This window comes from Oncorhynchus mykiss, chromosome 25 (assembly GCF_057628025.1).
Source record: "Oncorhynchus mykiss isolate SJ-2025 chromosome 25, ASM5762802v1, whole genome shotgun sequence".
In the NCBI taxonomy this organism is placed as follows: Eukaryota; Metazoa; Chordata; class Actinopteri; order Salmoniformes; family Salmonidae; genus Oncorhynchus; species Oncorhynchus mykiss.
The window spans coordinates 52,851,494-52,874,378 of record NC_143046.1 but is presented as its reverse complement, the minus strand read 5'-3'; the positions used below and the strand labels follow the sequence as shown (position 1 = coordinate 52,874,378).

At 44.1% G+C, this 22,885-nt stretch overlaps 1 protein-coding gene across 7 annotated transcripts in view; it reads left to right on the top strand.

Annotated features, from left to right (window-relative positions):
• Positions 1 to 22,885, top strand: part of LOC110505280 (protein quaking-A) — a 91,188-nt gene that overhangs the window by 3,413 nt on the left and 64,890 nt on the right. For 2 of the 7 annotated variants that reach the window (XM_036963037.2, XM_036963035.2), the window contains exon 1: positions 1,925 to 2,501. The exons of 3 other annotated variants lie outside the window; for them this stretch is intronic. In XM_036963037.2, coding sequence (XP_036818932.1) covers positions 2,357 to 2,501 — 145 coding nt within the window. In that variant the 5' untranslated portion in view covers positions 1,925 to 2,356. Of the gene's footprint in view, positions 1 to 1,924; positions 2,502 to 22,885 lie in introns of those variants that run through there. 2 more of the 7 variants (XM_036963036.2, XM_036963038.2) reach the window with 2 other exon arrangements.

Sequence of the window (22,885 nt, the reverse complement as noted above, 5' to 3'; positions counted from 1 at the left end):
AATAATTTCCTTGACTTGCTTGTGGCAGTGGCCTCTGATGCCAGGAACTGTGGCCCCTCATTGGCCCTTTAACACCCTCTTCAAAAGGAGCTAAACGAACGCATGTTCACAAAATAATCCGGAGCCTCAATAATTGGATTAATTGTTAAAGGGAGCCTGTGTTATTAAATAAAATACAAAAACACAGGGGTTGGGGGTGCAATGGGGGTGATTAACACTGTATCTCAGCTCTACACTAGCTCGCTGCCAAGACAGTCAATCTCTCTCATACACACACACACACACACACACACACCACGAGCATGTGACCCAACTTAGAAACAAAGCCAGGCGCAAGGTACAAATTACCATGTGCGCCAGTGGAGATAAAAAAATAAACACATTTTCAAAGCTTGAAATAAATGCCAGATCTTTTTGATTCCCGAAATCTGTGACTTTTCTCGATCACTTATGTTCAAATAGGGGAGGGGGTGAAAAAGGGAAACATAAAGCAAACACCATGAACAATTTAGCTATCTCTGAGTCACAGAAAATAAGGGTTTCTTTTTCTATCTTCCTAGTTTTTCCCCCTGTATTGCTCAGTGTGTTATCTCTCCTTTAAGTAAAAGGGACCTGATCCAGTTATCTATCCTTTAAAAATAAAAATCCAGATATTTGTGATGTGTTTTCACCACCGGTATTGCGTACATTCACAGCAGTTCTTTGGTAATTGGAAGAGAGGGGGCACACATATCTTACCCCAGGCGTAAATTGCATGGTGGAGGCTTTTTTTCCCCTCTGACGGATGGCAACACAATCATGTGGATAAATGTCTTAAGATCTGGTATGTCAGTGTTAATGATATTTCTACTTGGTTGTCTTCTTCGATGTACCACAGCTTGAGATGGCTAATTGTAGCAGCTTAGTGTGAGGGACAGATATAACAACAACACAATGTTTTAGAATTACAGGACACGTTTTGGAACATTCATATAGAAATATGTAATGTAGAACAAACAATGCTCTCCAACATGTAGAACAAGGAATTATGTCGGTGCTATTCACTGCATTTCTATCTGCAACGTTGGACAACGTTTAACAACTGAACGTGGCCCTGGAAGGAAGTGTATCACTGAGGGCTGACACGATGGCTAAAGCAGGTCACAGTGCAGCTGGTTACTATTCATATGCCAAAGCAGAGGGACTACTTCCACAAAGGCCGATAGACTACAGTGAACCAATTGAATAGGGGCCCAGGTCAAATTCGCAGATTTAGGTGGGCCCCGCTCAGTCGACAGCTGCCAAAATTAGAACATGACAGGGTTTCTTTGAAATAGACAATTAGGGAACGACCCAGGTGGCTCCATTGTGTGGGCTATTGATCATCTGCATTGAGTTCAGCTTCAATGGATATGGAAAGGTCTGTCCAAGGAAGGGGCAGGCCTGTTATAATAGCCTAGGCATATACTGATTATTGTCACATTGATTAATTCATCCAAAGCGGACCTTGAGAGGTATTTTAGGGAGCTGTTTTCGATTTTAAATGTTATGACCCGTGTCTATTTTGGTCACACAACTAATAATACAACTGTTGGTTGTATGTCCAATATTAATTATTATATTTATATCATATCACAGTTGAAGATGCAAGGGGGGTGTACCATAATATTGAATATAATTATCTCCATCAAATTAAAACATTAATCATTATCTAAGTGTTGAGATGTAACAATGCTTAATTTGCAATATATAAAATAAAATAAAAGCATTACTATGCTTTTGATTTAGCTGTAAACTACCGAAATATCCTATTTAGGGATCTGAATAGCACATATCGGTAGTTACAGAGAAACGTTAGAGAGAAACGACAAGGTACAACCTGTGTATGAAATCTGTAAATAAACGTCCACTGTATTGCATGCACTGTATTGGTTCTAATCTCTGTGTAGCTCGTGATACCTATTGGCACGTCACCGCCTTCATGGTGCAGTACCTTGTCATTATTGGTTATATCATCAGTCCCTTGAAAGCGATTCTGGCCAATAGGTGAAGAGGAGGACGAACGCTTTCGGTTAATACTCGCTCGCACTGACAGTGGTTAAATTGGTACGTCCCTGGGCGCACAGAGTAGAGGAGAGTACACCGCGAACGAACTCTTTGGGAGGAGATAGTGATTATTTTTTCCCCCCTCGAACAACAACAACTTCATTCAGATATTGCACACAGGGTCGTTAAACTACAGCGATCGAAGCTTGGGGGGGGACCAAAGGATTTGATCTGCAAGTTTTTTTTTTCTTGAGCCTTTTTTTTATTTTTTAAACATTATTTTCATAAGAAAGGATTCTGTTGGAGGCTCGCTCGCACTCTCGACGCAAATATGATGGTCGGGGAGATCGAAGTGAAGGAGAGGCCGAGGCCGAGTCCCGACTATTTGATGCAATTGTTGAACGAAAAGAAGTTGATGACCAGCTTGCCAAATCTGTGCGGCATCTTTACACACCTTGAGAGGCTTCTCGATGAAGGTAAATGCCGCTTTGAGAAATGGAGGTTGGGAGGGAAAGCGTATTTCTCGAGCTCGGTGGGCATTGCTACAAAGAGCGCAGGCATGGTCGCTAGCTACATAGCCCGGCTAACATGGCAGGCTAGCGAGTTCCAGTATCGCAGAGCGCCACACAACTTCTTCTTTTAACTTTACAAATTGATAACTTCGAGGAAGTGAAACTAGTTTCGTGCACCATTCAACCGGGGTTTTTCTCTCCAACCAAACCTCAATTTATTTGTAGCTAAACATGTCGTTTGGCTATACATGTGACGACGAAGTAAAAGTTTTTAGCCCGCTAACTAGCTAGCCAGGACCGACACAACTAGCTCGACATTTTCTTACCAGTGTATATTCTATTATATTGTAGCCTATCCTGTCAAGTTTGATTTGCGGGTGAATAAGAGTTTGTTTTTAGAGAGCCAGTCTCCACGTCTCATCGAACTCGTGTGAAATGGATTGGTAAAAAAAAAAAGTCAGGATAAAACGTGCCAGCCTTCGTGGACAACCTTACGATAAAAGTTGCCTATCAAACACAATGCATCTGCCTGTATTCGCTCCATAACAGCTAGTTTTTGTTGGGATAAATACGCATACGCTACTTGTTAATCAGCTGCCTGATGGAATTGCGCCACATCGGAATGTTCATCCAGTGTTGCGGTTCGGATTTCGAAACAATGGCTCGGCAGTGGTTGTTTTCCCGTGAAAATATTTCTAGGTTCTTTAGATTTGCAGCTAATTGTGGTCTTTACGCTAAAAAAAAAATGTTTTTATTAACCGCGAAAAAATATCGACTGCCTAGGTAGGAATTGTGTCGTTTGTTCATTCTATGGTCGTGTTTTGTTACATGCCTTTGTCAGTGCCATCGTCTCAGCCACGTTGTCGCATGATGTTTTCTAGTCTGCCACTTCAGATCCATAGTTTACATAACTATCTGCTGCTATTGCGGCCTATTTCTGTTATATCCAATCATGCAGTTTTGCCCTAACTACTTGCTGACTCAAATAACCATCTCATTTGAATCGGCTGTGTAGCAAAAAAAAAACGTGCAAGACCGAGTTTGGGAAACCCTCCAATGTACTATTCATAACGGGAGTCGTGTGTATTTAATGTAATTGAGTAGGCGACGCTAGAGAGCGCCACTTCCCCCTCACTGTCCTGCCCTTATCTATCTGATATGGACAGCTGACGTCTAGTCACTTTAATGAAAATAAAGATTAGTGTCGCTATAGTGCGTTGGTAATGCGAAAAGTATTCAGTTGAATCTAGTCTGGTAGAGTTATTTTTTGTGAAGACTTGAGTTTTATTCCAAATATAGAACCAAAATGTGTCATGTTTATCTCATGGTGCACATTTTTACCAACCAGTTCAATCAAAGGAGTGTTGTCACCTGTAAAACAGGTTGTTTGCAATGTGACATCTGAAATACCTCCCCAGCCGGCTTCTACCTCTCCAGTCTACCATAAAGCCAGTTTAGATAAACTCACATCTTCCACTAAGCATTGCTAAACTGAATTCTGGAGCGGTTGTTTTGGAGGGAAAAAAATCACAGGGGGAGTGGTTGGAGATGAGACATGTTTGCATGTATTAGGCTGTCTGTTCTACCAACAACAAAATTATGTATATGTATATATGTGGGATTTTTGTTGTTGCTTTAACCCCTGCTCACTCAACCCTTTCCTTCCCTCCCTGCTGTTTTTTCAAGGGAGACAGGAAACTGTGGGGCCTTTTTTTTTTTCCTCCTGAATTTCATCCTGCCTCCCTACCCCCACTATATTGTACCCAAACTCCTCCAGATAAGAGGAAAAGGGACCAGGCACTAGGGTTTCTCTCTTGCTGAATTGGTTTACCCAACCAGCTCTGGAAGCCTGGCCGCAGTGAACGCTTACCTAGCAGCCCAATGTGGCTGCACCACCCTGGGCTTGTTACTCAAAAGCATTGGGGGAGGTTTAAGAGACTGGGGCTGAGCCCCCCCCTTCCCTGGCTGCACATGAGGTTTCACAATTTGCATGTTGCCTGCCTTCGTCTCTTTCCAGCTCTACAGTTTACTGGGCTTACCACAGCAGCCACCCAAACTTTACCCCTCTGTCAAATGTTGAGTGTGTGTGTGAGGAAAATCACCCCAGAGCAGGAGGCTGTCTAGGAGCAGCCCTCTTTGCTCACTCTTTGGACTTGCACTTTCTGGCGTGAGCCCATCCCCATTTATAGTGCACTGCTGTAATATTGAGTACAAACGTCACCTGAGTGTAGGGAAAAGCATTACCATGCCATAGCATGTTTATAAAGTAGACTGCTGCTATTAATCACAGTAGGAAGCTAGTCGTGTGGGGTACATTTGCGTGCCATTCAGGTTATGCAAATGCAGACCACGGTTTCAGTAGGTGGTGAGGATAAACGTTGCAGTTCATTATGATTTCTGTCTGAGAGGACAGCTTGCAGACTGCAGTGATTTTGTTTATTTAACCTTGGGTTATTGTGTGAATAATTTGAATCCAATGAGGTGTCAGCAGATTTTTCCAGGAAGTAGTTTACAGCCTGGGATGCTATTTAGGTTGCATAGGAAGTGGCACTATAGGAATCACACCTGTCTAGTTCATTTAGTCAAGGTGACCCTGGTACCTGCTGATGAGTGACTGAATGACAACGGGAGTTGGCTGAAGGAAATACCCTTGAAGAACAAACGTTACATTTTTTTAATGTTTCAGCAGCATTGTCTTTGTCAAGACTTATTATGGAGAAGTACACTGGAAAGTTCTCATATTGAGAATAATAATTTACTCACAGGTAGTGTTGCATGGTATGCTCAAACATCTGTACTTTTTGAATGCAAGAACATGTCAAATGGTTCTGTTGTAGAATTTTGGTACTTTTGTCAAATTTGTCTCACTGATCAAGTCTGTATTAGAGCAGCCGATGTACTCTTTATAGCGCAAGTGCACCATGTCTGCTCCAATTAACCTGCGCTGGGAGTCTAGGCTGCATGTTAACTTTTGTGAAACATGAGAAGGGAGCTGAGGAAGAATGGGCTAGAACATTACAATGCAATGGGCCTCGGCTACATCTTGATTTACCCAGTCTATCAATAGAATTTAATAAATGTAGCTTTAGATTGGTAAAAGCAATGTATGCATGAATCAATTCGACTCAGCATAATGGATGTAAGTTTTTGAACGTAGTGATGTTAAACTTAAAATATGTCTGATGATTGAATAGCACAGTAGCTGAGTTTGTCTGTATTAAGTGCCATTGTGACTTGCTAATATGCTTTGTTTTACCATGATACGAAACCTGGTATTGAAGTCATTCTGGTGTGCTGGCGCTACTCAACACTGCCTCATCTCACATACAAATGCACCGTGACCACATGACAAGATGCCCTCTGTCTAAATTGAACAGCTGAAGCAAAGTCAACTGGAAGGGGAAGGAAGTTAAGGTTCTCTCCTTCAGAGCTCTGCTGACAGCTGCGGACACACTCGTATACAACACACATTCCGGTGCCTTCAACTTGGTGTGTGTGCGCAGCTGTTTCCATGGTGAGGGAAAGCCAACATCATGAGCATTAGCCCCTGTGACCCCCTTGTGTAACAACTACTCCCGGTTCCCTGGTTTAGCTCGGCTGCAAGATGCGTGTGTTGCCTAGGTCCTTTATATTGCTGGTGTGTATTGAGCCAGTCAAGGTCACTTGACTTGACAGGCGTTTTTGAAAGCAGGTCATCTTTCTGTGGTGACACCTGCCATGTTTTTGTCTTTTTTATTATCATTTTTACATTATTGTCATCACCCCAACAAGCAAACTTGTTTAAACAAATTGCAGTGTTTTCTGTTTGCGTGGAGATCCTATAACATTTTCCAAGGCAGCTGACGTACAGGCAATTGGTTTAGAGCGGGTAAGGGTAAGCACTAAATCAGTATAGACTGTTTAGTCATCTCTTTGGATGCCAAACCCGATGACTTTTTACTCAAACCGAATCTGTTATGTTCAAAGGCCGTCTCTCTACAATCTCCATCTAACCCTTGTTGCTCAAGTCACGCCGTTCGAGCAGACTGATTCCCCGCTAACCGAAGCACAATGGATAGAGTTTTGTGTTTACGGTTTGGTGCTGGTGTTTAATCAGATGCTTCCTTGTGATTTGTCATGTTTTTTTTAGAGGAGTGAATCTGTTTAGGCACTGGAAGTCCCCTGGGACAGTTGGGGTTTAGAGTTGGCCCTTAATAAAGATTACAGAAGAGTATGCGGTTCTGTCGGTCTATACCCAGTCCCTGCCCGTTGCCGAGGCACTTCATTTCCTGCCGTAGGGTGACCCTTTGCAAGCACGGGGCAGGGCTAGATCCGCACTAACCTTTGACACGCAATCAATTTGCCACCAAACAAGATTGAGTGCCACTCGCAAAGTAAGACGGTGCCTGGGGCTTTCAGAGACAAAAGCTCTCAACTGGGGAGGGGGATCGGGGCATGGTTGTTGTGTAGGCTGAAACCTTTTATGGGTCTCTGTCACCCTCCCCTCCACACCCCTGCCTCTGATTCCCTCCCAAGGCACCACTTATAAGATAGAATTTAATTAACAAGACCATTCACTGAGCGACCAGTTGTAAAGCTGAGTTGCAGGCCTGATTTTCTCAATTGCTCCCTTGTGCTCTCCGTGGGTAATAAAATGGGCAGCCAGAGGAGGCTGACAGGGTGAGTGCAAGGCTGTCCCAGGATCCATAGTGTCTCACCCCCCCCCCCCCCCCCCCCCCCCCCCCGGGACTATCTGATGCCCGCATGCTGTTGTCTGTGAGCTCAGCCTGGCTCACGGCCCTGTGCAGGCCAGCCCTGCTTCAGCTGATGAAGTCATCCTCCAACAGGCCCTGCCTGCCCTGTTATCTCGGGCCACAATCCCGTGAGTGCTGGGGCGGTCTTATCACAACCGCCTCTGCCCCAGTTGTCTGGCTTTTTCTGTCACCCAAGCCACTCTGCGTTTTGGCTGCTTACAAGCAGCCATTTATGGGATCTTACATTTTATTTTCCCTTTCTAATTTAAAATTGAGTTCAGTTTAGCTGTTCTCTGAACTTGAGCAACTCCAAGTTCCACAAGCAAGGTCACGGTGCTTCCTGTCAGAAGGGAAATGGCACAGCATTTGGAACACTGGATAACAAATTATGCATGGCGTGAACAGGACATGACAGTTTAGAGACGTTTTAATCTGTAACGTAGCCAAGTTCGTTGTGTGTGCGGAAATTGGACCACTCAAATCATTGAATTATCATTAAATGCATAGGCTACTTTACTATTGCACTGCGCTACTTGATCGTACTCAACCCATTAACTTGATTTTTGAGGACCATATGTTTTCTTTAGAATGTAAATTCATGGCTATGGTCTTAAGAAACTATATTTCAAATGATCAGAATAGCGCCGAGTTTACTGTTCCAAAGGCGTGCATACACTAGGGACCTAATAAAATCCCTGTTGTGGAAAGTGCAGGCGGATTCCAGACATGTAAAGCAGAATGCAACTATTTTTACATTTAATTTAGTTGGATAACCACTAAGTGTTTTGAACTTAATTTGCCAAACATAATCATAAGACATTAACAAAATGCATCGGTGATGTTTATTCATCTTTCCTGAAACGGAACAGGAATGCCTCTGTGTGCGCGTATGTCTGGTCTTCACTTTGTATAGAGTTTATAATTTTTTTTTAAAAGTTTAGTGTGAGAACCTGGAATTTTTTTGGAACGGACGGACACCTGATAAAATGTTACAGAACTGAATCGGGCAAAATAAATCAAACTGATTTGATAGGACCCTAATGCACCATCAGAATTCATAGCAGGCAGTGCACTGGGGGTGTGTCGTTTTAGTATATTTTTGGCCACCCGTAAGGTGAGTGTCAATGTCTTTCCAGTTACCCTGTTCTGTTATTTCATCAACTGACTAACCCAGTGCACTGCTAGCTATGAATTCAATCAGATGGCGTGTGCATGTTTAGGTAAAGACATACTGTCCTGTTTGGAACACTGACAAGTAGAGTAATTAATTCATTTTTTTTGCTCAATCTGATTTGATTGGGTCCATCCGTGCCACAACAGCTGTCTTGGTTCTTTTGTTTATTTTTGGAATGTTTTAGCTTAAACTCATCCTCCCTAGACTTTGCCCTATCCCTTCCTCTGCCCAGTTTGTGCATGTGAGAAACATGCCTAGCTAAAGGAACTAACACCCATTTCAGGCAGAAGGGGTCGCCTAAGTTTGGTTTAGTCTCTGGGAAAGACGACCAGCCTGTTTCGACGCTTCATAAAATGGCTGAAGGCAAAGCCCTACTCCTTTATGTCCCTTTTCCTGTGTAATGGGTTTCACATGACTGGTTAGGGGACTGGTTAGGGGAGCAGCAATAGGAGGGCATAGGCCACTTGTGGTCTGAGGTTGAGGCCCGTTGGACGCAACTGCCAAATTATCTAAAACGACGGAGGCAACTTATAGTAACAGCTCTGCCAATTGCACGCTCCCTCAACTTGAGACATCTGAGGCATTGTGTTTTGACAACACATTTTAGTGGCCTTTTGTCCCTAGCACAAGGTGTACCTTTTATGATCATGCTGTTTAACCCTCTAGAGCCAGGGAGGGGGGGTTCTAAGCTAAGACATGGAATTGTTTTAAGATGGTATGACCAAGAATCAGTTAGCTATTTTGAATTTCAAGACCCCCGAAGGCATCAAAATATAGAGGCATTTCTGCTATTAACCAATGGATGCATTGAATAACAGATTCACTACGTGGAACAACCAGCTGGCAAAAACAAAATCTGTTCTAGTGTGTGTCCTATATCTGAGAGATATAAGAGAGATCAGTAAACAGTGTTTTTTTGCCTAGTTCAGTGTCTAAAAGGGACGCATCTCCATACTTTCATAGAAATAAATTGTTACTGGGAACCTTCAGAAGAACCCTAGAGCAGAATCGAGAACGGCATTGTTCATGAGTCATCTTTCAGTAGACTGGTCAATACTTTGTAGGCCAAACCGTTGAGACACTAGACATTTTTGTGAATGCCTTTATCTTTCTAGGGATGTCTCATGGTCTGACAAATACGGCTCTAGCTCTGCCACCTTTCACTGCAGATGCGGGGGGTTGACATCTGCAGATGCGGTGGATTGAGACGCAGCCCATGCAAAACTCTAGTTATGTTAATTAGATATCCGGGGGGGTTGTGGAAATTGTAGATTAACCCTTAATCAGCTTCTCAATATGCCAAACCTGTCAGGTGGATGGATTATCTTGGCAAAGGAGAAATGCTCACTAATTGGCATGTGACAAAATTTCACAAGCTTTTTGTGCATATCTTTTTCAACTGATGGAACTTGGAACCAACACTTTACATGTTGCGTTTTTGTTCAGTATTGTTTCTCAAGGTGCTTCTGTCTCCCGTTTTCTGTGAGTTGTAAGAGTCCACCTGCGACTGCTTTAAAAAATAAAAATAAAAAAATCTCCAATTCACTCCTCCCTCGTCCACACGACTCCTTCGAATAGCTCCCATTCCACTCCTTCCAACACTCTCTCTTTGTCTCATTTGTTTTTGCTCTAGTCTGAGTCAATTGAGTCTCGGGGCTGGCTGTTGCTGCAGATGGGGCCTAACAATTCGGCTCCATGGGAGTTGCTGTGTTATTTGTCAGCGTTTCCCCCCCCTTCATCTTTTAGTTTTTTGACACACAGAGCAGGTAGGTGGAGAAATTAGCTGATTCTCGTTCTCTCTGCTGGCATTCTTTCCCTCTCTTCTGAGAGGAATGGCAAGCATTAGCGGCTAGCTGAGGAATTTAGGGTAGCTTGAAGTGCGCTTAACCGATATCACTCAGTTTTTCCAAATGCCTACTGTTAGTGAATTTTAACTCCATTTGATCTACAGTACATTAACTGTAGACGACCTTTGATCTGCCTTGTGCATATCATGCAGGACTTATTTTTGGAACATTTAGTCCTGGAATAAAGCCCTGAAAGCTTTCTAGCTCCCGCTCATATCCTCCATAAATGCTACAACAGATCCATTTTTCAGGCAGTTTGCAACCTTCGACTTCTCCTTGCAAGGCACAAGCCGCAAATTTTTTTAAATCAACAATGAATCATTTACTTGTCTCAAACTTGTTGTTTCTCTAACGCTTCTGTAGCTGAGCATTACCCTCCCCTCTGGGCATATGAGACCATCATTAGCACTACACCATCAAATATGTAGAGGGTAGTGCCATTCAGATCCCAAGGCTCTGCCTGTTTTCCCCCTGCAAAGAATGCTCCTTCATCTGTTTCTCTCGCCATACAGCAACCTGTTAACATTCTCCTTTCTATTGTCTGTGGAAGGGTGTGCCTGTCTTGTAAAGACTGACTTTACCTTGGTGGTTGAGTACGAATGTGGCTTAGTCCTCTCAATCTGTAAGCCTTAGCCTAGTTTCACCCTGGCAGTGAGTGTAGACTGCTCAGCTGACAAAGGTGTTTTTTTTAAAAAAATTATCCCGAAGAACAGGTTTGTGTAAATCGAGACTTGCGGTTGAGGGTAAATGCAAACGGTCAGGGTACCTTGAAGCAATTTGTGGTGATATTTGCTGAATTCCACACTGCAGTTGCTCAAGTCAGTGCATCTCCTTGTCCCGTCTCCTTCCCTGAACTTGGGTTACCCCCCCCCCCAAACCAGTGGTTGCATCACAGCATCCGGTGATACCGGCAGAGCACCAGGAGGTTGACGGTAGCAGTGTTCTGCAAGTTTGCCTTCCTCTGCTCTCAATGTTGCCGACTGACAACTACAGTAGGGCCGTGAGCGCCTGTATGAAATTATAGAATTGCATATGGGCAGGTTGAATGATGGCTCTTTTTCTAGAAGTATTTGTTCTGATATTTTGCTGCTAGTTTGTTTTGCTAAAGGATTAGCCTGATTTATCAGTTTGAGATTTGACTAGATTAGAAGCAAACACAATGGCTGTTTCTGTGCTTTTTTTTTTTTTTGGTTTTAATTGGGGAAACAAAAGCTTATTTAACACCATTACACAAAATGAAAGCATAAACAACATTCCCAGGGGGAAAATAATGGGAAATCATTGTGGCCCTAATGAAAGGGTTAGTGTGTTTTCTAGGCACAGAGAATTGATTGATTGTGTGCACTGAATGGAAAGGGGAGCAAGGCCGAGAGGGTGTGGGCGATAAAGAGAATGCATATGTGCTTCTGAATGAGGTCTTCTCCCAGGCTGAGGGGAAGGTCAGTTGCCCTCCCTCCCCCCTCAGTTCGACACAATGATCCCTTGTGTTGTAGGGCCAACAACCCACTGTCACCAATGGTACTACCGTGCTAGTACCCACTACAACCGTTGTCCACTCTAAGTAGGGGCCGATAAAAGCAGTGGCCCTTCATAAAGATTACGAGGGAGGAGGGGAGAAAATGTGTTGGATAAGATTACTATAATGGGATATCTGTATACGATGCTCTTGCTGTGTGCAGCAGGCCAGAGTCCGTATCCTCTGGGCTCCTGAATCGAGGCACTGGCTGGTCTGTCACATTCAGGTGAGGTATCGTCTCGGGGCCCTAATCTGCAGCGATGGACTGCTCCCCGTTTCCCTAGCTCGCCTGGTAGACTTTTTTTTTAATGTTATTTTTTTCCCCTTCCACCTTAATTTTCTCCTCTCGGAAGTTCACGGATTGCGCTTGACACTGGCTCAAACTGTCGGTGGCGTGAGCATTTCCTCAACCCTTTTCCTTAAATTTGTATTGACCATCTGACACACTCGATGAGAGGCTCTGGTTCTTTTTTCCTCCTCCTCACCACATGCCTCTGCTAGAATGAGTATTGCATCGTTTTGTGATTTGGTAAATTATGCACTTTTTTTCTCACAAGAAGCATAACATGAATGTATCATACACTAACATGCTGACTACACTGGCCATGTGCATGTTGTTTTTTGTCCATCCACACCAGATGTGATAATGACACGCAGGTTGAAATGTCAAAATGAACTCTGAACCAACTATTAATTTGGGGACTGGTCAAAACAAACATTCACAGACATTTAGTTAGCTAGCTTGCTGTTATATAATTTGTTCTGGGATATAGACATTAAGTTATTTTACCAGAAATGCATACGTTTTTAAATTTCTAAATCTTTCTAGAATTGAGTCGCACAATTTTCTTTACTGACAATTAATCCACTGATTTTTAAAAGGAAACCTAGTTAGTTTCCAGTAATCTCTCCTCCAGCCGCCTTCTGTGGACTTTATATGACGGTTGGCAACTAACTTTAAGGTGCGTTACTGTCACTAACTGGACTGGAGTGTGGACCTCGGTTCAATCACCCACACGGGTATCTACTCCTAAAAACCAATGAGGAGGAGGAGGGACTTGCAGAGAGCGTCAAATAGAACCAACTTTTAGGTTAGTGCCTGGCCAAGGATACGCCCGTTGACGTGCGCGACAGGTTTAGATGAAATGATTGGATAACATTTGTGTGCGCTGCAAAATAAATGCGCACAACGCGTGCAGTGTGATCAGCATTTACGAATGCTCAGACCCGTGTCTAGTTTTCCATGGGAATTGTGAATGACTTCTATGTCCTTGACGCTGTCCTAAGCCGTTTTACATCGGTGTGGTGAGAAGTCCGTAACACAATAACTTGCCAGCCTACCTTCTCCGCTCTGTCGAAGTCTGGCACATTCTATGGCTGCTTGCTATTTCCTCCTAGTACTCTCTCTCTCCCCCTCTGTTTTCTCCTGTCTATGGCATGGCAGTAATTCTGCCTGAGGGGTACATTTCCTCTTATCTGAAGACCAGTGCTGACATTAAAGGCCTGTTACGGGGCCTGTCTATTTGCATTAGCCCTGGGTCAGCCATTCTTCAAACCAGCCTCCCCTGCTCTGGGTTTCTCTAGACTAACCAGACTGCCCTGCTCCGCTCTCATCCCTCCCATCCTCATCAGACAGCCAGCACTCTGAAAACAATCAATGCCTAAACCCTTAAGCATGCCCAGGGACTCTGATGACTTTCCTGACTCACTGCTGACCGATCAGGGCGGAAATTGTTTGCTTGATGCTATGATATCCTGACCCACTTCTGCACCCCCCCCCCCCCCCTTCCAAAACCTGATGAGCGCCTTGTTTCAGCGTCAACACGAACTGGTAGTTATGCTTACTAGGGGATGACCAGGCAAAGATCTGAGACTGGTTTTCCTTCCCACATTCCCCCATCATCACAGCCTGTTCATATACAGCCACTGTTGAGCCACAAGTTTTGGCAGGTTCAACCAGAGCTGCACAGTGATGTTACCACCTTGCACGCAGCATGTTATTCTATGTGAAGTTGTTGTCTTGCCGCTCCATGCCCCAAGGCATCATCACTTATCACATTGCGGCCATTATGTCACTACCGGCATTTAGTCTGTTGCTCTCCGGCCCTGGTGTAAACGCTCCCTGTCATAGCATGACTTCTCCTCTATCCCTGCTAATTGAAGCCAAAGTAATGCTGTTGTGCGTCATTGTCTCTTACCCTTCCCACCAATGGATGTGATGGAGAGCGCCCTCTGCTCCTCTCCCCTTCACCATAACAGTAAGTCACAAGGCCACCTTAATGACCGTTCGACTAACGACATCCAATGGGAAAGGCACAGATTGCTTTTGCCCGCCTCTATGGCGTGGGGAAAGCCCCATCGAGACAGTGACAATAGGTGCCCTACTCTGACCTCTGAGTGACTTAATTTTTTTTTTCTATAGTGCTGCCTTTGAAGGTTTGTAAGACTGCAAGGTGCAAGCATCCTTCACTCTAGGGTAATATGAAGGATGGGTTAAGGGGAGGTTTGTGTAATATTTTTTGGGGGTACAGGAATAATTAGCCATCTGAGTGGCAGGATGGCATAACCCCCCCCCCCCCCCACCCCGTAGGATGTTATGAGGGCGCTTCAGGCTCGGAGGAAGCAGGGCAGTTATCTTTTAACACATTCCTTCCTCTTCTGACAGCTGGACACTTCCTGTCATTGTGGTGTGGCTGCTGTCTTCCTTGTTATGTGTGTTTGTTTTCAGCCTGCTACTCTGCCCTGGCAAGCACCGAAAGGAAATGCTTCCTCTGGCGATCGTTACAGGCCTTCCAGTGGAAACATGTGGCCATGGCCTCTGTCTGCCTCTGTTCCCCTCAACAGACACACAATCAACCCAACATCCCAGTCCTTTCCTGTTATTCCCCCCTGTTAACTCGCATCCTAGAATGCTTAGCAGATGGCTTGTATTCTCTAAAGCAGTGTGGGTGAGGGCCTAAGGGCCAGACTGAAGGTGGGTGGTGCTTACTTCTCCTGCTGGATCAGCCATCACGATGAGGAAGTGGGTTAACATAAACAGGGGGTGAGTCTGGAGAGTCGATCACACAGCACGTGTATTTATTATTATTAAATGAGCTCCCTTGAAAAGGGAGAATAAAAGTGTGAGATTAATACCCCACTTTAAGTCCGCAGAGACACAATCTTACCAGTTTGTCTCTACAGAGTGGTCTGTTGGCTCTTTTGTAATGCTGCTGAAGGGTGGAGTTTCCCTCTTAACACACAGCAGACAAATTTAGGCATAGTTTGGGAGTTTCTTTATCCCCCCCCAGGGCACCAATCCTCTTTCCAAGAAGTATCCCCAAAGATGGATGGAAACATTTTAGAGCACTTTCCAATTTAACACTACATATCCCATCCCTTTTTGTGATGGTAGAAAAGCAGCAATAATGTTTATCTTTATTTTGGTTTTTTAAACTGGTGGTTGCATTTGGGTGCATTAGAATTACTATTTGGTGAATTGCATCATTTGCAGGATTTGCTGAGTGGACCATTGGCATCAAGCACTACCCTTTTCTCCTTACATTACTGTTATGCTACATGAATGTTGGCATGTGGCTGCCAATGGGAGGGATCCAATGGTGTTAAGAGCAGCGTGAGTTTGTGTATTTTCCGTTACCCTGTGTCGCCGGCTTGTGGTGCTAAGGGCAACATGGCTAGTGAGCACCCTGGGGGTGTCTTCCTAATGTACCTCCACGTGTAGAGTACTGAGAGCCCCGCGGCGGCCATTAAGAGGGAAGCCATTATGGCTCTGCATTGGCCAGGCCCTCGTGAGTGCGCTGTCCTCCAACAACAGACCTCTCCCTGTGCAGCAAACAAGCACTCCCATGCCTCATTGAGCTGATACCGTACCCCCGTTCGCACCCAGACCATAAAGCAGTTCCACATGTGGTGATCCCCTGTTCTAATTTTAGTAGCAGGTCTTAATAGCTCTGCAGAGATCCCGAGGTCTCTTCGTTTTCAGATCTGATCAGATCTTTGGGAATGCTCGCAAATGTTCAGGTTTCACTTTTTTGCTCGGGGGGGGGGGGGCTGAGTTGGCTGAGATGTTGGCTAGCAATATTGCCAAATTAGCACTTCAGTTCTGCATTAGTCAGTTGAGTCAGGCCTATACGCCTACCTTCTACTCACTGGCTGTCCAGTCAGACTTCCACAGCCATGCCGAATTTCCATTTCACTGCCTGTTCTTTTCTTGCCAACAGTATAGGAAATGATGACTACAACTACAGCAGCCTGCTTTGGTCTGTGGCACAGTACACGGACCCAGAGATTCGCCAAAGCTGTGGGACCCAAATGCATGACTGTTCCTCCTGTGTGAATGTCTGTTTTCATTGTCTAATTGACACGCTGACCAGCTATGACACATCCTATTGGAGTCATCATGCTGCCGCAACCCGTTGCCAAGAGGCACATTAAGCCACGTTTGTCAGATTTTCGGCTGCTAGCGCCGGCAACCTCAGAAGCACTGCTATTATTGTCTCTTTCGCTGACAAATGTTGGCTTCCGTCAGAACACCAACACACTGAATCTATCCAATTCTTGGCTAACTGCTGAAATGCTTCAACTAGCAGGCAGGGAAGAAGTTTGTAGCGATCAGAGGAAAAGGGATTTTAAAATAATTCCCCTCAACCAGAAAGCTATAAGCAGCTCAAATAGTCAAGTTTGGCTTGATACTGGTAAAGGGTCTATTTGTGCTGTTTCTGCGCTGAGGCGATTCACCCCTTTAAAAATATATATATTTTATTGTTGTGGAAATTATCCACAAAGGACCTGCACAGTGCATGTAGCGGTCATTTCGATATCCTTTTCCTGCCCTTAGAAGCAGCTCTGCGCCCGCTCATTGACTGCTATCGAGCAGAACGTGCTGCTTTTCAGAAATGTGTTCTCTACACCATGCAGCCTTACACTTTGTCCCTACCCAATTTATGCAGCGAACTGTGTTTGGGAAGTACTGTGAAGCATCGAACGACCAAACCAAATTTGTGCTGTTGTATTTCCTATCTTGGCTCACATCAGGCCCAGTGGAGAGATGGAGGATTGAGAGGCCTTGTTAGTCGTTTATTGAGTAGCATATCCGCTCAAAGAACTGGCGCCAGAGGTTTCTACTCCGACTGCGTAGCAGAGTCCTGCAAACATAAATCGTTCACTGGCTCGCCTGGGAAACCGCAGTGTCATTCCTTTCAATGGCAGTTTAGTGCTTTCATTTTGTTTTGGCCCAGCAATTACATCGGCCCCTGAGAATATTGAGGCCTGCCTAGGATTTGCCACAGTCATCCATCTCACTGGTCAATGCACGTCTTGGCCGCTAACTCAGATTATAGAGAAGCTAACGCTGAAACTCAAGTGTTTTAATTGACGAGACTGCTGTTTGTCCTCTTAAAAGCAGAAATGAATGTTTTCATGGCTCAATCGCCCGCATATTAGATTTTTGGTCACCTTTTTTAAGAGCCCTTTTCTCATACCTTCTGCCGCAAAGCGTTAACTGTTGAAGTGGAGTGTCGCTTTGGATAAAATCGCCTGGGACTGGAAGGGAATGCATTAAGCCCAAATATATGTTCGCTCATGAGCTTTGTGATAGCTAAAGTGCGCTGCTACAAAGTGGATAAACGTGTACCTTTGCAAATGCTCTTCTCCACCGCGGGGGTGTATTTTTTTTTATTTTTATTTTTAAGCGGCCGTCCTTCTTACCCTTTCCTCATCTGACGTCACGGGATGGAGAACAGCATTATGGCGGACTGAATCCCTACCTGGATTTGGCTTGGCTTTTGCCTGTCCCAGTTCTTTCTTATCCTTTCTCCTGTTATGTGGTGTGCTGGACACAGTTTTTATTCCCTGACGTAAGGGCTCAGGGTTGTCAAGAGGACGGCCTCTTCCAGAGAGCTGCAGCAAGACGAGGACGAAGCAGTTAATGTCTCTACGGAACTCTTTATTTTTAGACTTACTAATGATCCGTTGTCCCAGACCTCATGGATCTTGTTTAGATTGCTGCTCTCTGCCCTTAAACCTGATTAGATTATTCCCCTCTGCTGTTTCCACTGGTTCCTTTCTAGGGCAATTGGAGACCCATGACTCTTCACAGTTGACTGTAAAATCATGTTTGACTGCAGCCCTATGTCATCTTTGCATCTCTACCAAATAAAATGTTCCTTCCATCTCTTCTCCTTTCCATGCCTGAATCGTCCCCCCTCCTTCAAGCCTGAGTCTCGCCTACCCTAGAACTTGACTACTATGACTTGATTGTTTACACCGAGTAGATGAACACGTCACCGTGGTCTGCTCTGTGTGCAGAAATGCACGCTCTCATGCCATCAGATCCCTTTAGTAACAGCCTACCTTTCCAGGACCTACACCCCAGGGGTGTACAGCCATGTGGGTGAGAATTTGATCTCTTACTGCTGATTTTTAGCTCTGGTTGACGTGAGGAATTGGCCTGCTAGGATCCAAAGACGGCATAGGGAGAAAAGCATCAGCTCTGAGTCACTGGGATGGGGATTTTGGAGGAGTGCCCTGGTCCTCTTATAGGACAAGTGAAAATCAATTTAGCTCTTTATTTAGCCATCTTACATAAAAACATATTTGTTAATTGAAAATTGTGAATAATTCACCTCAAGTTAATGAGAAGGGTGTGTTTGAAAGGATGCACATAACTCTGCAATTTTCTATTGGAGAGTCTCCGTCTTCAATTATTTTCCACACAGTCTGTGCCTGTATTTAGTTTTCATGCAAGTGAGGGCAGAGAATCCACTCACATAGGTACGTGGTTGCAAAGGGCATCAGTGTCTTAACAGCACGATTTGCCAAGCCAGGATACTCAGAAATCTGGCAGTGGCTTCTGATTTTAAATTCAATTTTCACAGAACCGCTTGTTGCAATTTCGATGAGGCTCTCTTGTTCAGATATCGGTAAGTGGACTGGAGGCAGGGCATGAAAGGGATAACAAATCCAGTTTGTCATCTGTTTCGGGAAAGTACCTGTGTAATGGCGCACCCAACTCACTCCGGTGCTTCGCTAAATCACATTTGACATTGTCCGTAAGCTTGAGTTAATTTGCACACAAAATCATATAATGACGGAAAGACCTTTTGTCCTTGTTAATACAGACAGAAGAGCTCCACATTCTTAATCATAGCCTCAATTTTGTCCTGCACATTGTATATAGTTGTAGAGTCCCTGTAATCCTAGATTCAGATCATTCAGGGGAGAAAAAACATCACCCAGATAGGCCAGTGGTGAAAAACTCCTCATGCAAGAGGTCAGACAAGTAAAAAATTATGGTAAGTAAAAACAACTAAGCTCTCAAAAAAGTGTAAATACTTTGCCCCTTGTTAACAGTGCACTTCTGTATGTTGTGAAAGCATTACATGGTTACTGCCCATATCATTGCATAGTGCAGAAAATACATTGCGTTGACAACATTAACCATTTTCACTGTAGTGTCCAAAACGTCTTTCAAGCTGTCAGCATTCCCTTGGCAGCAAGAGCCTCTTGGTGGGTGCTGCAGTGTACCCAAGTGGCGTCGGGAGCAACTGTTTGTATGCGCATTACCACTCCACTATGTCTCCCTGTCATAGCTTTTGTGCCATCAGTACAGATGTCAACATGAGCAGCAGCTACATACGGACTGTTAGTGGAATTCCCATGAGAGATTAACGGTTAATGTGATTGGATGTTAATTATTTGACTAGGCTACCTGTACTTGACATTGGATGTTGGATTGGATGGATGTTTGGATTGGATGTTAATTATTTGACTAGGCTACCTGTACTTGACATTTATTTCGCTGACCACTAATGGTTTAATTGTATTTTTGCCAGTGAAACGAGGCTTGTCAGACGGGGGGACTCACCCAAATGTATAGCCCCGTTGGAAAATATAAATGGACTGTTTAAAAATGTGAATTATTTGTTTGGTGTACCCCAGTTTGGAATACCTGATCTAGCTGAATCCATTCATAGAGATGGATACAGTACTTACTCTGTTATGTAGGCTATTTCTATGCCTCAATGTTACAGAAGAGGGATTTGAAGGAAGGCAGCCAGACCAAGGACTTGATTTAGGCCTGTTTCTATCCCGTATCTGGGAGCGTAATCATAGCCTCAAGCGCATTACCATAACGCAACGTTTCCTATTCATGAAAATCGCAAATGAAATAAATATATTAAAACACAAGCTTAGCCTTTTGTTAACACTGTCATCTCAGATTTTCAAAATATGTTACAGCCAACGCTAGACAAGCATTTGTGTAAGTTTAGCATGGCATAATGCTATGCTATAGGCTGTGCTGGCAGCAGGCAACATTTTCACAGAAAATAAGAAAAGCAACCAAATTAAATAATTTACCTTTGAAGAACTTCAGATGCTTTCACTCAGGAGACTCCCAGTTAGATAGCAAATGTTCCTTTTTTCCAAAAATAATATTTTTGTAGGTGAAAAACGTCACGTTTGTTCATCCTGCTTGGCTGAGAAATCGACCGAAAATACTTAAACTATAACGCCAAACTTTTTTCTAAATTTTCTCCATAATATCGACAAACACGGCAAACGTTGTTTAGGATCCATCCTCAAGGTGTTTTTAACATATGTATTCGATAATATATCCGTGTAGGCAGTTGGTTTCTCATAAGAAACGATTGGAAAAATGGCTACCTCAGTATTTTACGCAAGGTTTTCTCCGGGAGACACCATGCGTCCACTCGCCCTATATGGTCTCTTACAGCCATTCTCCAATGGAAATGCCTAAGAAGACGTCACAATGCTGTAGACACCTTGGGGAAAACGTGGAAACCGTAAGCTGACTCCTAGCTCCTTCACTGCCATATAAGGAGTCATTGGCATGAGGCAGTTTGAAAAAATGCGGCACTTCCTGGTTGGATTTTTATCTGGGTTTCGCCTGTAACATCAGTTCTGTGGCACTCGCAGACAATATCTTTGCAGTTTTGGAAACGTCAGTGTTTTCTTTCCAAAGCTGTCAATTATATGCATAGTCGAGCATCTTTTCGTGACAAAATATCTTGTTTAAAACGGGAACGTTTGTCATCCAAAAATTTAAATAGCGCCCCCTATATCCAAGAAGTTAACTTTCTTTAAGTTTAAATATTTGTAGCTACTTAAGTAAATACCTGTAGTCAACTCATTTGTCTTAGATAAAGAACATTGCGTTCATTTCAGCAGTCACATTATTTTGTAGCTTATGGTCATCCCAGTCATGTGGTTTACTTGAGTCACTCACTGTTGTGCAACTTGTTCCAGGTGATAATTACAGTATGAAATTCACAAATATTTGCCAGTTATAAGAAATCTAAGTTAATTGTCTACAATGTGCTAAATGCTCTGACGTTGGGTATTTGGTTTGCTAATTTAGTAGCTAGTTGGTGTCTTCCCAAATCATGCATTCGGTTGGTAATCCCCTCCTGGCTCGAGCCGTGCTGACTATTTGTTTTTTGCATGCAGCAAACTTCGCAGTTTCCCCCCCCCCCTTCTATAGTTTAGGCCCAACTACAAGATGTTCACAATGTGCTTGTTAGCATTCTCAATGTAGTTGTACATGTTAGCATTGCAAACCTTCGGATTACAGAGCATCAGTGGGGTTTTGAAACAGTCCCCCTTGTGTTCAGTGCTGGTATTGCAGAATAGCCCAAAATCGTTGTGACAATCTGGGTACCGCCCAAGCCTAATTGTCTGTATGCTCTCATTCTAAATAGCGCTATCCTAATGCTGTTGATCTGCTTTGTCACTGCATTTAGGCAGAGTTCTCAAACTGTTTTCCTTCCCTATAACAGTAGAAATCCAACTTTATTTATTATTGTAGTTCATGGAGGGCTGCCTGTGCTAAGACTCGGACTGACATTTTCTTGACACCAACTGGGCTCTGGAGTGGCGCAGCGGTCTAAGGCACCACCTCGGTGCAAGAGGCGTGCGTCACCGCAGTCCCTGGTTCGAATCCAAGCTGCATCACATCCGGCTGTGATTGGGAGTCCCATAGGGTGGTGCACAATTGGCCCAGTATTGGCCGGGGTAGGCAGTCATTGTAAATAAGAAAAGATAAGTGCAGGAACTAGAAGGTAGGAAAGAGATGAGACTGTTCTGAGCCAAGGGTGTTTTGGAAGGGGTGAAGTGTCAAGTCAAATGCTGTGTGTGTTCTGCCTTTCAGCACAGTGCAGGTGATCTCTCTCCGTCTCACACTGACTGTCCTGACAATTTTTTTTTTTTTTTTTAAATATCGGGAGTCAAGAACAGAGTTCAATTCTCTGTTATGCAATAGGCAGACCTGGCGATTCGGTGTGTGCAGCAGACCGAATGCTGACTCTGGCACTTTGAAACACAAACTAAGCTGAGTGGGGTGGGTGAAGGGAGGCCAGGGGGATCTATTACTACCTCATTTAACCTTACACACGCACACAGACGTGATGCATGGACCGCCATACCTTTTCCTCTCATTCATCCATGGTCTCCTAGAACTTCTATGCTAACATCAAAGTAGTTTCAGATGGCTGTGTGTGCTTCAAACAGCACTGGATAAAGTTGCATCACCTGAATTGCTGTCAGTTCTCCTTCAGTTCTACTCTCTGTTACTGCCCAAGTTATCCAGCTGTTCTTTCTCCATTTTGGATTGAATGATCCTTAGTCTCTACCTTCTTTTGACTAGCCACACGTCGCCAGGGTGGACAAACACAAATTATTTCATCGCAAGTGCCCAGGCAGGGTCATTTTTAGGTTAGCCCAGCGGTTGGGAAAAGACTTGGTGCGAGGATTTCGATGCTGGTGGAATTAGATGTCAAGTGTTGTGCTTCTCAAGCTGATTGCCCGGCCTCTATGTTAATGTGACATTTTAGCAGCAGGAAATAAAATTAGGCCGGGGGGGAGCCTTTTGTAAAGAGACCGTGCTTGTCAGTGTAGAGGGAGGAACGTTACAAGTTGTTGGCTGTGTTGCCCATTTCTAAGCCTTTCAAACCTGATGAACCCCAGTGCCTCGCCCTCCTACGAATCCCACCCTGGGAGGCTTGAGTCCACACACACACACACACACACACACACACACACACAACCTATCTAGGCAGTAT